Below are 15,204 nucleotides of genomic sequence, written 5' to 3' on the forward strand. Positions count from 1 at the left end.
TCTGTTTGGTGAAGAAAAATCTGGATAATAATAAAGTAAAGTAATTTACTTAAAAAGATCATCAGTCAGTAAAGCTTGCAAATCATAATTAAGATTTTGCTGTTGATGAGCTTCCCATATAATAGAAGATACGCAATGAATATATACAGCAGGTGGATTAATAGCATTAGGGCAAATTCCATTTACAGCTGACGCGTGGAGCCACGAAAGCACAGCGATCATACGAGCTTCCGTGCAAGAATCTTGGATAGAACATAATTGTTGCAATAATTCAACGACTAACTGAACGGTCGATGTTTCTTGTGTAGTCACGGCATCTGAAAAATAATTACAACATGGATCTCAGTTTTTCGTATGTTCTTAGAGAGGTGTATGTTTGAGAGGAGGAGAAAAAAATGGTTCCCAAGAAAAGCAGTACCTTGGAAGAAAGAAGTAGACCTGTTGTTGAGTAAAAGACCAATGAGACGAAGTCCAAGCTCTCGAGAATGTAAGCCTAGTTGCAATAGAACCCTCTCCAAATTGGGAGTAAAAAGAGATGGTGCTGGGAGCAACAAGAGGTTACAACATGCCTCGACCAGTCCTTCGACTGAAGCCGCAGAATTAAGCACTTTAACAGCGAGATTGCTGTTCAACGTGCTCACGGATAAACACTGATGTAGTAATCGCAACCAACCCAAGCTAGACAGATACATATATTACATAGAAGTTTACAGTGAATACAATAAAAGACTATATCAATGGGAATGTACTATTTACAGGATCACCAAAATATTACCTTGTCTTGGTAAGTTGCTCTTCATCGATCGTATCGTGACTCGTTTTTATTTCGCCAAACGCTGTTGTACCTAATAACCTAATTTGGCTTAAACTTATACTTGCTGAGCCGCGTGGTTTGTACAATCGTACGAGTACAGACGTTGCCACCTCCGGTTGAGATAAAGTAATGCGTATACATGTCAAGCCTGCCGTAGGCATCGGTGGACAAACAGGCGTCAGAGGGCTATTACTTTCTCTCGAAACCTCGATAGCCACAGCTGACGGACATGCTGTAAAATATTAAGAAAGAAATTTTTAATTACAATACGTATGCATACACCATTCACATCGTTACTATAGTAAAGGACACGCGCGTAAGTCATCCTAGACACTAGCATGTAGTAATTTACCGAGTTGAAAACGTGAAAGCTGGTGATCTTGAACGACATACACCGGAGTCCTTTGCTACAAAAATAAAAGTTGTATTTATATATATATATCTTACTAGCTAAAGCTGTAAGATGTGGCTGCAACTCCACTTTTCTTAACAGTATAGCACAGGGTAAGGTAATCGTCAGATCAACCCATGCCTCATCAGGATAACAGTGATACAACCACGCAGCGGTTCTTGCTCTTTTGTGTGGCGTAGAATTTTGTATGAGAACATCTGCTGGCTGCGCGGTAGGATTTAACCAAGATATTGTACCCAAAGGAGCAAAGTTTAATAAACCATCTTCATAAGTCTCCAATGTATTTATGGACTTTTTGCTACTCGAGGAAGCTACCGGTAGCACGTTAGGTACATTCGAAAGATGTTCCATTACTAACGCGATTACACCAGGTGAAGTAGAGTTAGCGTTGCCGCTGTTACTTGATTTTACCAAGTTCTCGCAAAGCACTTTTACACCGCCCATTGCTGTGAACATTGCCAGTGATACTTCATTGTCTAAAACCCTTAGGATATACCATAGAAGAGGTTCAGACAACTGCATAACACCCAGCTGACGATCCAACTCTCTCTCTCCGCATGCTGAACAGAGAAATACAAACCATAAAAATATATCGCTTAAAGAATAGAACTTTGTAAATTTAGTAATTCTTACAGGAAGAGAGATATTGATATAGCGGATTGAGAACTAAACTGCGATTGCTTGCTTTTTTAGTAAGGGTAGTCAAAAGTTGAAATGTAGCATCTGGTATAGACGCAGGATCACCGAGTTCCGTTGCTGTTCCTGCCCCAGCACTTTCGCCCAAAAGCATAGCTAAAGAAGAACCCGTGCTATGGCCAAGAGCTCCCAATAATCGCATCATAGTGGGTTCATGTTGCAAAACTAAACAATTGTAAAAATTCGTTAATTGTTTCAACTACCATTTAACCGAAGAGAGAAATATAAAATACATTAATTCCGTTATAGAATTTCTACACGTACCAGTATCCGCGACGCACCGTACACGAGGTTTATTAGACTGACATTGTTGCATGCGAGATGAAGATTGTTGCTCTGCAACTTTGCTTTCATCCGTTTGTGAAATATTTACTTTCATTTGAGTATCATTCATATCTGTTCCAACATCGAAATTTGTCTCAGATAGGTCAATTCTCATTGAGCTATCAGATCGACCCGCGGATGTCTGAAATGGAAGAATCTTATTCGTTATTATTGTTCCCGAAATTGACTCTGCCACACGATACGCCTTCAACTTAAACTATATCTGAGTTTTGAAACATTTTAAACAGCAACACATACCTCTGGTAAAGGCGTTTGAACAAGACGACATACTAATTTTATAAGAGCTACAACTAATGTGTCCCATGAAGCTGGACGACCTTGTCTGGTATCTCCACCGAATACACAAGCAAATAAACCTCCGAAGCCACCGGATGAATTTGCCAAATCAACGGTACTGCCACATTCAGCTCCAACTATTGTAAATAATTTGTTTAAAATTGTATAACAATTCAATGATACAATATTCTGTAGAAATTTGTAAAATTACCTCCGGAACCACTAACGTAAGTGGAAACTAATACGCCAACACATTCTGTTATGCTCATTGCAGTTCCTAAATCTGTATTAGCAAAATGTATATACGTAAAAGATGTTATAAGTTTATACTGTGCGTCTAAAGGGCCTCTCCTCGCAGAAAGCGCTCCACCAGGTTGTACAAGTTGATATATCACCCACAATAGCAATTCTTTTAATGCATTTCCTAGAATGCTATCAAACTTATTTGCATCGCACCGCATCTTTAATCTAACTAAAAAACCTTGCAACGCTTGGCATACAGTTGGTCCAGCCTAGAAAGACAGATATTAGAGTAAAAGACTACAAATTGTAATACAATATTTAACGCTTAGAAGACTTCATGTGTACCATACCATAATATATTGCTTGTCCATAGTATTGACATTTAATCCGCTGCCAGAAAGTAAACGCAAAAGCATATGGCCCATATTACGTTCCTTTACAATACACCCAGCCATACCACCCAGAAGACCATCTAACGGTTGCCTACTGTTCGCAGCTTCCGCAGAATCGGTCTGTAATGGTTGATTGCTTGCCAAAGTCAAACATTGAAGAGCAAGGCACCAAGCTCGTAAAGAAACGCCGGGATGCCTGCAAAGTAATTTTTGTTTTCAACTTTAGTTATTCAAATCTTTCAATTGGAAAGATTTTTATTGACAAGATGAGAAAGCATTGAGCTTTATATTTACCAGGATAATGCTGATATAAGACTTGAAATAGCTGTTGAACTCAACGGAATAACAGGTGAAAGTGAAGGATCAAATTGATTGGACGAATTGGATTGTTCCGAAGAAGCATCCAAATTCAACGTTAACCAAAGTTGAAGAATAAGTTCCAGATTTGTCCCTGCACTCTATTAATGAATAAAAACAATTTTTCGTGTATCATGAATTTATAGAAAATAATATAAATAAATACTAGCATTTTATCGCTCTGTACCTGTAAATATAATTCCGTAAATATTTTATCGAAGCATCTTGTCAACATCATTAAACTCGAAGAAGTTGTGTCAGGGGTGTTCCATACATCCTGACTCCTTTCATTCCAAGTAGATTCACCTTTCGATGTCGATTGTTGGGGATATTGGTTTGATTCTGATGGAACCTTTTACAAGCAAGCAATAAATAAAATTAGGTTTCTTTCAAAATCACGCTGGAAGTAAAGATAACAATCAGTAACTCACTTGTATCATGCCAGTTACACTATAAGGTAAATTATACATGCTAAACATAGATAATATTCTTAGCGATAATTCTATTCTCATTTCCACTCCGTACTCCAATCTTGCATCCATGGCCAAAGAAATTCTGCAAAAATGAATAGAAGTGGAATAGTTATACAGGCCTATGCTCTACATGTATCATACACAACGTACCCAGATGCATCTACATTCTTAGGTAACGGGTGGCCCTTCTTCAACATATTTCTCCCACGTTCCAAAATATCGTCTAAAAAGTCTTCAAGTTCACTATCGTCCGACTCCAAGAGGGAAGGCAAAAACCCATTAGACTTTGATGTCGAAGCACCAGCTGATGGCACCACTATACTATCTTGAGCATCCTCTTCGCCTTCACCTTCCGCAAATCCTTCATCATTACCAAGCGAAACACCAGTAGTACTTGTTTCAGCAACGCCGCTATATTCTTCCTCTGGTGTTCGACTTTTCTCCGTAACTAGAGATTCGAAGGTTTCCTCGGTAGGACTTCCTTCGTGAGTAGAACATGTCTTTGAAATTAATTTCCCGCCTAGAAGAACGAACGATTAATAAATATTCAACGGCAGAAATAAAATTATGATAGTAATGATCGTTGCAACCAAAATTTATAATACATTAAAAATGATTTCGTACCTTCCAATAGATCCTGTAAAAGGCATGACACTGCGTGCGAAGACCAAGCCGCGTCAGAAGAACCCGTTGCCAGTCTGACTAATTTTAGGAGCTGTTCTTCACTCATAAGCTCGCACAAGCTAATTGCAGGACGTGTAGATATCACTAGCCTAGCGACTACCTATATAGTACATTATACAACAGTTCAAAAAGTTGCCTTGTAAAAAGCATAAAAACCTAAAACTATTGTGTATTAAATAACAATAAATAGATCTACGAAGCTAGTAATGTTTCGATCATAGATAAATATTGTAATACTAAGCGTTAATACAAACAGGATATTAGTGAACTAATTTTATAATTCATTGTCTCTTTCATAGATAGTTAATACGTGACAAAAAGAAAATGTATATATTATTCTTTATCTAAAACAAAAAAAAACGCAAACGTCAACAAATTCATGTAATAATCTTCAATCAAAATTATTATACCTTGCAAGCTAGTAGGAACATATCCACGTTAGCGGAATTATACAAAATAAGAGCAATAAGTCCACGTGCGACGGGTAGAACGTGCTGGTGCGATAAATTGGATATGTATTCAATATCCAAATCCGTTGGTTCTGATTTGCTGGAACTTGTGGCATAAAAAAGATATTATAACATGTGTTGAGAATTATTGTATATTACGTAAATTCTATTGCACACCTTGTGTTTGCCTGCAACTGTGAGTTGCGAGAAGTGTTCGGCGTGTCAGTTTTACGAATACTGAGCATATCTTTGACATGCTTAGCAGAGTTTTGTTTGAATGTCTTCTTGAAAAACTCTTGCGATTTTAACGTCGCTTTCATTTTATTGCACAACGAAGCCGCAGTATGCGACGAAAGATAAGCCCAACCCTGAAAGATGTACATAGTGCAAAGCAGTTTCTTAAAATGATTGCTCTATTTAGTAGTTAAAATATTAAAAAAAACATCATTCAATTAACCTGCGATGACGTATGTAGTGCTTTTTTTGCTTGTTCCAATTCTTGAAGTTGTTGCTTGTGAAGCATTATATGTTTCTGTAATTTCTTACGATAATAACAACAAGCCAGAGAACGGCTGGAATTACCATATTTCCTCTGCATCGCTGACTCTCCTTGAATAAACTCCCATCGAGATAGTAAGCCTTTTAAAACAATTTTTATAAGAATCAAAGTTTAAAATACTAGCACTGTGCTTTTTGTAAGATGCGTGCGCATGTAGTACCTTGATCTTTATTTTTCTCGTTATTCCCTTCTAAGCAAGAAGATGGGATGGCTATAGTATCTAAACATACTGACAAAAAAAGCAGTACCCAGCCAATAAGAGTTATATCCAAATGATTTGCATCAGTAGTTGGACCGTTTGACAATGGTGCCAATAATTTGCCTAACGTACGAACCATCGCATCTATCACAGAAGACCTATTAACTCCAGCAATCAATGATTTGCGTCCAAGAAGTGTCAGTAAAATAAATACTCTAAAAATTAGAGGAAAAAGTAATGTTCGTACATATGTATACAAATACGTTTTTGAATTCCACTAAAAAATTTAAAGAAGGCTTACACCATACCTGTCTTGTGGAAATATGTGTGTAGATGACGATGAATAAAGATTTATTAAAACGTTAGACAAAAAGTTACCCCACCAAGGTTGATGACCAGCCATACGCGTTAAAAGCGCAACAGCTTGCAATTGCATACGCTGTGCTGGTGTAACGACACAAATTGAATGAAAAAGCTTTTCACAGACAGTTGGTGTGAAAATTTCACATATTGATAACGGTATCTGAAAAATATATATACACATATATTCCTATATATCCGTATACTTGTGTAAAAAACATTTGTTAAAAAGCATACAACGCTGAATGAAACTTATTAGTACTTATTAATGTAGAAACGTACCGTAGGTATTGAACCAATTTCATATACTGCGCACAAGAGGATATCGAGTAACGTTTCTCCGAGTGCTCGCAATTTATCAGTAGGTGCATTTGCCAAAGACATTGTTGGTATCGTTTGAGAACCTTTCCATGATTCTAATCGCCTCCACACACCGCGCACAACATTTAGTTGATGTTGGAACATTATACATTCCTACAACACGGAAAATGCACATTTTTTATACGCGCATATAATTATGCATTATAGCAATTAACTTCCGTTAACTCACTTGATAGGTAGTCAATATTTTTGCAGATGGTTGTTCTTTATTTTCATTAGATAATTTGCTAAAAGAAAGATAATGCTGCATATGCATAACATTAGTTGTTTCTGAACACAACAGTGGATCCAATAGGCTTTTTAATTTTTCAGTAGCTAGGCTAAATCTAAAATGGTGAAGAAACGAATTAGTATACTAAATATATTAAATAAACCTCATACCTTTAAATAAATTTATAGCAAATACCTGCACTGTACATCTTCAGCGAGAGCTGACAAAATGTTGCACTGTGTATTTATAGTAGCTTGTACATTAGAATCAAAGGTATTATCAAAAATTGATGAACTACTATTTAATTCTGCATAATCTTCTCCAGGCAAGACCATCATGTGTCCATAGAAAATTCCTAATGGTATCTTACACATAGTAGGAGTCATTCCGTATCGACCTATGATTGTAATCTAAAGCAAGCAAAAAATTTTTTATTATAGCATACAAAATACTTTTATAAAATTACCATAATAAAACTATGTATTATTAAGTACCTTTAGGTATCTATAAACAGGTGGCGGTTGTAGATCACATACAACTAACCACTTAGTTCCAATATCACCAGCAACAATGAGTCGTGTACCATCAATTTCTTCTCCTTTAGTCCATATATCTATAGACAATGATGCCAAATCACTGCAGCAAGGAATAATCAAGTCCGTAAGTAATACAGGTGATCCAAAATCGAGAATGACAAAACGACGTGCACCAGAATGCATCCGATCGACCACCAATGCCTGTTGAGGCGGCCAACACAGCAGTCTTCCCCATGGAAAAGTAACATCTTTTCGCTGTAATATATACAAAATGATATATATTAATTTTTCAATATTTATTGTACCAACTGTTAAACATCTACTTCACTTCTACTTTTCAATGAAATGGGTCACTGTCATTCAAACAAATACATGAAAATGCAAAAATAAATTTTATCCTACGAAATATTACTTTAAGATCGAATGTTTCCAAAAATTAGAAATTTATGTAAAATTACTCTTCAGTCAAACTTTTCATACTATTCTCATAGTATGTAGAAAAGTAATTTTTTTATATATATTATTACTGAACTGTACTCCCAAAATTTCATAGTATGAAAAATATATATAATTACATATATACGATATTTGCATATATAACATTAAAAGCATATAAACAGAATCAAAATCTACATATTTTACTCATATTACACTCGCAAAGTCAAATCATGGAAGGATAGGTGTAGATAGTATTGTTGAAATACTTGTTCGTGCGTTGGATTTAAATTAAATCATTCAACATAATAAAATCTGTTTGGTTGTAATAATTTTTTTTATCACATCCGTGTTTCGTAAATATTATAAATAATTTGAATGGTATGATGTGCAGATATGATAAAATGATATTAAAGTGACATTGATGTTAAATGCATGGTATCCTAAAATTGTGTCATGCAATTTGCGATTTGTGTATCTAGCTCTGTACCCGAGACGAAAAAAATTATATAAACTCAGTTACAAACAGCATATATTAATAAAGCTATAAAAAATTCATGGTAACGACAGGAAATCGCCGAACTGAGAAACAGAAAATAAAAAAAGAGTGCAACTTTTCATCTATGTAATCTACCTTTTTAGAATTGTTGTCTTCAACTTTGTTTACGGTAGTATTGATATTTTGTACAGACGACTTTTCTTTCGTTACAGTAGAACTTAATATACGTGAATTAGGCATATCATTTTGTGTGTTATGCCATGTCTGATTGTTGACAGACATATCGTTAGCTTCATCACAGTCTGATTGATCATCAGGTGTGAATATCAGTTGTGGAGCTGGCTTCTTTAATATTCTTCCTGTACATAGACTAAGTAGATCGCTTAATATAGGTGTTGGCTTAGCCTGAACATCTGCTCCTAGCGATCCAGCATCCAAGTTCTACAATGTATAATGATTTCTATCTGGATTATGTTCCCTCTACTTGAAAAGAAACATCTATACCATTTATATTTTAGTGCACACGACGCTAAATGAATGTAACAGATTAAACTGTTTTAATGAAAAGAGAACAGATATCGTTCAATTGCCTGTGTTCTATTTTACCATGTTGCTTTTGTTGCTGTAACCATTTTTGTTTGTTTTTTTGCCAATGTAAGTATACTGTCACGTTTACACCGAATATAAAATAACATTACATGCTTCATGAAATCGTTCAGATTAAGAGTCTAACAGAAAAAGGAAAATAGAAAGGATGGAGGTATCGTTGATACATTAATACGAAGAAAGACGGTCGGTTCACGAAAACTTACGTAGGTGTGATGAATGGTTTTGATGTCAGGTACGCCGTTGTTGTTCGTAGCTGTGCTATCATAGAGAGGGGCTCCGATATTATTTGTACTGGTGCATGAATCAATTTTCTCCATCTTGGTACCGTCAGAAGCAGCGAGACAGGTGAAGTGAAGAGGCTCAACCTAGATATTTACAATTTTCATTCGTTTTTGTAGTGTCTTTTTTAATGCCTGTATTATCGTATTTTTCCACGGTACTCATAAATTACCTCTAAAAGTCCTTTCATATTGTGATTAGCACAAAAAGCCTTTAACTTGCTAGATACCACAAGTTCGCTAGTTGGATGTGTAGGCAGTGTAAATAGGTCCCTCAAGTCGATAGCATCCTGAGAATACATAGAACTCGATGAAGCAGTTGACGGTCCCGTCTGCTCGTTGGTAACAGCTGATACGTATGTGGATGGTACCGGACTATATTTAGGAGGCATCGGTGATTCCAAATCGAACAACTCGGTCTCGAATGGAGAATTGTACAAGCCAAACCTATAAAACAATTAATTAATTAATTAATTTCATCACATTAAACAACACTAGGATAAAACGTATCAAATTATGTTTGGAAACATAGTTGTGTACCTCGTAGCGAGTAATAAATGATAAGGATTTACTCGATTCGATATTTCAGCGGCTATTTGTTGTATCAGAGAAATACATTGTTGAGCAATACTGTGATTCCTATCTCGTATTAAAGTTCTGCTAATTAATAGCTGCAACCATCGCAATGAACCGGCCCACTCAACCTCTACGATTGATGGTAACAACGTCACCAAAACAGATACCAAAGCTTCGTCAAAAGTTTGAGACGGAGGGTCTTCTAAATTATAAAAACCACTGAAAGAGTAAATAAATAATGTCACAGAGAAAAATGTTATATTTCACATGATTTTATATCGAATCGATATTATCATATCATTCACTTACATGTTACAAAGCATAATTAACTTTATACATTTGTGCGCTATACTTCGACCAGCGTGCAAAAGGCAAGTTCTTAATAAACTTGACAGCCGTGCCTGCACCGAACGAATTGTTTCCAACTGAAAATTTTTTATCTCGGCATTATTTTGATTACTACGCAATCTCGTTAATCTAATAGAGGCAATCCATACGAGAATGTCTAATGCAATTGATTGTGCAATAGGAGACCTGTAACATTCAAATGTGCTGTATTGTCGTGTAATAAGATATACAATAATTCTGTTGGTAATTATCATGAAACTTGCGCTTACTTGTCAGATGTCTCCAAACAAGCTACACTTAACAAATTTTCAAGGCAATTTTTCGACTCTAACATAGCGCAACGTTGCGCCCTTTCATATGGTATATTTGTAGGATACACAGTGCGAACGGTAATTGATATTTCGTAAATGCAATCGCAACCTTAAATGAACAATAAAATAGAAAGATTAAATCACATGAATTAAAAATCGTATGCATCAAAAGAATGAATAATATTATATTCACCGATATAACCGTCTACTTTTTTACTATTTGCACCCTCTACAAACCGACGTACTTCAACTATTCTTAACTTTTTAGATGTAGGAGGTTTGTTATCCGATGAATTTGTTTTCGACTTTGCCGTTGCCTACAAATAAAGAAATAATACCCATCATGCGTGTTCTATTTAAATTTTCATATGTTAAAAATTCAATTAAATGCTCACGCTGTCTTTCGTAGGATCAATTAGAGCCTTAATGTGAACAAGAAGCGTCCTGGCTTTAGATCGAAACAGCTTCGGGCTAGTTAATGTAACACAACCAGAACGCCAAGACAAGTCTAAACTGCGATGCAAATCAATCGGTCCGCATAAAATTTCTGTGTTATGTTTCCGCTGAAATTCCTGCGTTATTACAGGATTTTCTCCCTTCTGTTCATTACCTATATTAAAATCTATTCGTTCATCCACAGGTGTTAATAAAGATTCACGATGACCAATTCTTTTAATATTTTGTTTTAGAAGAGTAATCTGAATTGACGGCAACTCTTGGCAAACAGAGTGCAGACTATACCGCACGTCTACATGACCAATATTCCCCGCTGCACTTCGAGGAAGTGTCAATTCAAATATGTGCTCATCCCAAGTGGTCCTATATTTTCAGTTTAAAGGAGAATGAGACTGTTAAGTAATATTTTTATTTTCCAAGATGTTAATAAGTAATGTATATGTACCGCTCATTATGCAAACGCCACGTTCGACTATGATGTTGGTCTTCTGATGGATGAAAATGTTGAGGATGACGACGCTGCCTTTGAGCTTGCATCATTTCATGCCAACAAGGAGGTACAGTAGCACTGTACGCAGGAGAACGATGGTCAAATCGTGTCAATTCATAAAAAGCACGTAAATCCGCATAAGAGAAATTTAATTTGTGCGCAATTAATTGATCTCTGTAAAAAGATATAAAATTTGATTTATAATTATTTTAGAACATTTTATTGCTCCCATTGTTTGAATGTCAGTCTTTAATCTTACTGAACAGTGGCTGTCGACGACGTGCTAGGAGTTGTACTTTTATTAGTATTTTCTTCGCTCGTCATCATATTAATATCCTCAATGTCCTCCTTATCATCTACAGAATCTTCTTCATCTGTAGTAATAAAAAAGTGAAGTCCACCATCGTTTGTACACGCACACAATTTCTCTACACCTGGAAAAAGTTATACAGTAAGAAAAGCAAGAATTGTTAAAAAAATCAGAAATAAAATACCAAAACTTACTATTACAATAGGCTGCAGAAACAAACTTTTTCCCTTCTATTCTTGCCTCGGTAACAGTTTTTAACGAATTTAAATTTAATACTCTAACAACACCGTCTCTGCATACTAAAGCCACTTGCCCGACAGGTTCTGAAGTAACTGAATTAGTAGTAGAACTCCTACTAATGTTTTCACCAGACTCTGTGCACTTATTTTTTTCTCGAAGAGGTAAAAACACATGTTCAACCGGAGCTTCATCAGCAGATAATTCTCGTTTTGCTACCGGCTCAGAAAACACCTTTACCACTTGCCCCGAAAAATCCAAAGCATACACAAGCAATATGGTATTCATATTATTCGTGTCGTCGTGTATTTTACCATTTATTAGCCTATCAGATTGTGTATCATTATGGTCCCAATACACGTAACCTTTCTGTGGGAAAAATTCGCTATCCTCGTCGATATCCATCTGGTTATTATTCGAAATCAATGAATCCGTATTATCCGTCGTAGGGCACATAGCAACGTATAAATGTCTTCCATCTTTAGAAGGTTCAATATGTGTAATTTTAACGAAATCAGGGGCTTCAATGGATAGAGTCTTTACAACAATTGGTTCAGTCTTTGTTATTTTCATGATATCCAGACTCTTCTTGTTCACAGTTGTCAAATCAGATGTTGATGCGAAATGCTCGGGACCATTAATGGGATTGAAATTGGCATCGAACGAACTTGATGTCGGTGTTACCGGAATACCAATTGGGTTCGAATAAATCCCATTAGAAGATGACGCAGTAAGAGCAGATGTTGGGAAAATACCATCGAAATGTGGACCAACTACATCCGAATCTACATCCTCTATTACCGGAACTTCGTAGAAAAATTTACCAACCAAAAATTCTTGATATAAATTTTCTTGACGTTCTCCATTTGAATTAGCACTAGTACCTGTTCCAGACAATGTCTTCTTAGTCTTAGAATCCTTACTGTTATCTTCTTTGATAGGTTGCATCGTTGCAGTTTTATGATGAAAATCATAGAATACTAAATAGTGCAATTTCGATGGTGTGTACTTATCACCTGCTACCTTCATTATATCTAAAGTATCACTGGCAGCACTATTTACACTGTTCATCGCGCGAACAAGAGACGAAGACGAGGCTAAATCTGTTGAAGCGGCCCACACGTTCTCTAAAGTCCTTAACTGTGATGGATTACTAACTGTCACGGTAACACCACACACCACACACGGCCTGATTTTAGAGTCTGATGTCTCTGCAGGTGAAAGCGTAGAAACGGCTGTTTTTTCGTCACCATTTTGAGACGTAGAAGTACCTACCACAGACAATGCGGTGACTTGCACTTTATGAGAAGCTGGATGCTTATAATCAGAAAGAGGGTCTGTTTCTGAATTAAGTGTCCTTAAATATGATGACAAATTTCTCGTAGAACCAAACTGAATAGAATCTTTGTTGTTTATTTCTTGATCTATAGGAGCCACATAAAATGATACCTCCCTCTGTAATGAATACATTGCATGAAAATAATTACACGAAACATGTCAATTTACAGTCATGCGTTACATAACGATGTTTCGGTCAAATGACGGTACTTTTACTTGGTGGTGTAATCGTCGTAACATTGTGGCACAATATGTATTATGACAAATAAATAAAGGTATACAGATGCATAAAATATGAGTAACAGATTATACCACAAAGCTCAAATTAAATTTGCGCGGTAACAAACAACATATCTCACCTTTAATTCATTTTTTACATTCCAAACATTAATGAAACCACCGCTAGAAGCTGTAGCTACAAAGCCACTGACATTTGTAGTGCTAATCACATCTACAGTGTCTCCTGCTTCGCGTGCAGGAGCAGTGGCAAGGATAACAGACAAAGGAACATTTTGCGTGTATTCTCCTTTGATAAACGGACACGCCGGAGAATGGCGCTCGTGTTCAGACCACGGTTCATCCGTTGGTTCCCAACAAACTAAACAAACATTGCACGTAAAGCACATTATCCTATCATCACCTGTTGCATTTGGTTGATGATAGAAACCAGCTTGAGCCATTTGATCAGGCAATGCCCATCTGCGGAACACAGCGTGTGTTTTGTATTAAAATCATTTCATTTAACAAATAATTGATAATAATTTAAATTTTATACTTGTAATTCATGTGTGGCCATTTTGAAAAGGTATCTCGTCGCGTTGCTTCACTAAACATTAATGCTTTATCAGCAGGACCTCCTTCTAATGGCAGGCCTGGCAGTAGGCCATTTAATCGTTCGTTAATGGCAGAAGCGATTGGCAATGCTGGAATATGTCGGCTTAATCTCTTCAATTCCGTTACTAATCCTGAGCATACAAGTTTCAGAGAACCATGTGGTAATTCCAAACATACTGTATTCCACTGTTACAAATAAAATAAAGAAACAAAGCATTACATTAGAAATTTATCCTCTTAATAGCTCAAAATTCATTTCTTTCTCCCTTCCTCATCTACCGTGCTTACCTTTTGAGCTTTAATTCCCTCTTTCTGATTTGCTTCTACTATAAAAGTTTTACTTATTAGTTCTTCTTTTACTTCTTGCACGTGATCTACACCCGGTAGCTCTACACATCGTAGACACTGATATAATAAAGTGGCTTCGGAAAACAATAACTCTAATTTTACAATATCTTCGCTTCTTGAAACAGGTGTTTGTAAAAGCGTATCCAAAAGGAGTACACCGTTATAATCGCTACGTACTCCAATTCCCCTTCCATCTGTATACAATATTTTATCTACACCGTTTGATAAATATGTACCTTGGAGTTTCCCATTTAATTTTCCTAGAAGAATAAAAATGATTATATTAACGTGATATATTATATAAAATAATAAAGAGAAAGTATACATAAACACAAAGAATTAATCTTGTAAGAATCGCATTTCTTAAAAATTAGTTCGAGTCAAAAACATTGGCAAGCTTCTTATAGATATTGCGCTCGAGTGACAAATACCAAGAATACTCTTTCCATGAAAACATAATTAAAATTGGAAGAGTGGTAGGGATAACTAAAGCAAATGGACAAGTGAACGTAGGAACTGATTTGGCAATATCTTAAACGATAAAAACTTGTTAGGAAGGAAATAAATTAGCACCGAGGGAATGATGATCGTGTCATTAAAAAGTACTGAAATGAGAAAAACTTTAGTCACGCCTGACGTTTTATACACGTATACGACCTTGACCATGAGGCGTGATTTAAATATTACAAATAAATGATGCACTAATTTCGTAACCAAAACAATTAGCTATCTGTAAAAAATTCTTTTC

The 15,204-nt window shown here is 36.0% G+C and overlaps 1 protein-coding gene across 4 annotated transcripts in view; it reads right to left on the minus strand.

Annotated features, from left to right (window-relative positions):
• The window catches only part of Bruce (BIR repeat containing ubiquitin-conjugating enzyme), a 167,438-nt gene that overhangs the window by 151,943 nt on the left and 291 nt on the right, over positions 1–15,204 (minus strand). For 3 of the 4 annotated variants that reach the window (XR_013102184.1, XM_076900413.1, XM_076900401.1), the window contains exons 2-38: positions 14,397–14,716; positions 14,050–14,294; positions 13,634–13,973; positions 11,894–13,391; positions 11,649–11,823; positions 11,345–11,563; positions 10,839–11,262; positions 10,637–10,760; positions 10,402–10,552; positions 10,094–10,318; positions 9,749–10,003; positions 9,382–9,655; positions 9,134–9,295; positions 8,457–8,762; positions 7,346–7,642; positions 7,047–7,261; positions 6,810–6,966; positions 6,542–6,733; positions 6,208–6,422; positions 5,861–6,114; positions 5,599–5,780; positions 5,319–5,509; positions 5,103–5,247; positions 4,633–4,792; positions 4,159–4,528; positions 3,967–4,090; positions 3,723–3,887; positions 3,473–3,636; positions 3,137–3,374; positions 2,755–3,055; positions 2,505–2,680; positions 2,187–2,388; positions 1,860–2,087; positions 1,262–1,786; positions 776–1,046; positions 419–678; positions 50–317 (exon numbers count right to left, since the gene is read on the minus strand). Coding sequence is in view for 3 of the 4 variants with exons in the window: in XM_076900413.1 (XP_076756528.1) it covers positions 50–317; positions 419–678; positions 776–1,046; positions 1,262–1,786; positions 1,860–2,087; positions 2,187–2,388; positions 2,505–2,680; positions 2,755–3,055; positions 3,137–3,374; positions 3,473–3,636; positions 3,723–3,887; positions 3,967–4,090; positions 4,159–4,528; positions 4,633–4,792; positions 5,103–5,247; positions 5,319–5,509; positions 5,599–5,780; positions 5,861–6,114; positions 6,208–6,422; positions 6,542–6,733; positions 6,810–6,966; positions 7,047–7,261; positions 7,346–7,642; positions 8,457–8,762; positions 9,134–9,295; positions 9,382–9,655; positions 9,749–10,003; positions 10,094–10,318; positions 10,402–10,552; positions 10,637–10,760; positions 10,839–11,262; positions 11,345–11,563; positions 11,649–11,823; positions 11,894–13,391; positions 13,634–13,973; positions 14,050–14,294; positions 14,397–14,716 (10,018 nt within the window). In the remaining variant the exon portion in view is untranslated. The remainder of the gene's footprint in view (positions 1–49; positions 318–418; positions 679–775; positions 1,047–1,261; positions 1,787–1,859; positions 2,088–2,186; positions 2,389–2,504; positions 2,681–2,754; positions 3,056–3,136; positions 3,375–3,472; positions 3,637–3,722; positions 3,888–3,966; positions 4,091–4,158; positions 4,529–4,632; positions 4,793–5,102; positions 5,248–5,318; positions 5,510–5,598; positions 5,781–5,860; positions 6,115–6,207; positions 6,423–6,541; positions 6,734–6,809; positions 6,967–7,046; positions 7,262–7,345; positions 7,643–8,456; positions 8,763–9,133; positions 9,296–9,381; positions 9,656–9,748; positions 10,004–10,093; positions 10,319–10,401; positions 10,553–10,636; positions 10,761–10,838; positions 11,263–11,344; positions 11,564–11,648; positions 11,824–11,893; positions 13,392–13,633; positions 13,974–14,049; positions 14,295–14,396; positions 14,717–15,204) is intronic. The other variant, XM_076900421.1, reaches the window with a different exon arrangement.

This window comes from Xylocopa sonorina, chromosome 1 (genome assembly GCF_050948175.1).
Source record: "Xylocopa sonorina isolate GNS202 chromosome 1, iyXylSono1_principal, whole genome shotgun sequence".
NCBI classification, from domain to species: domain Eukaryota; kingdom Metazoa; phylum Arthropoda; class Insecta; order Hymenoptera; family Apidae; genus Xylocopa; species Xylocopa sonorina.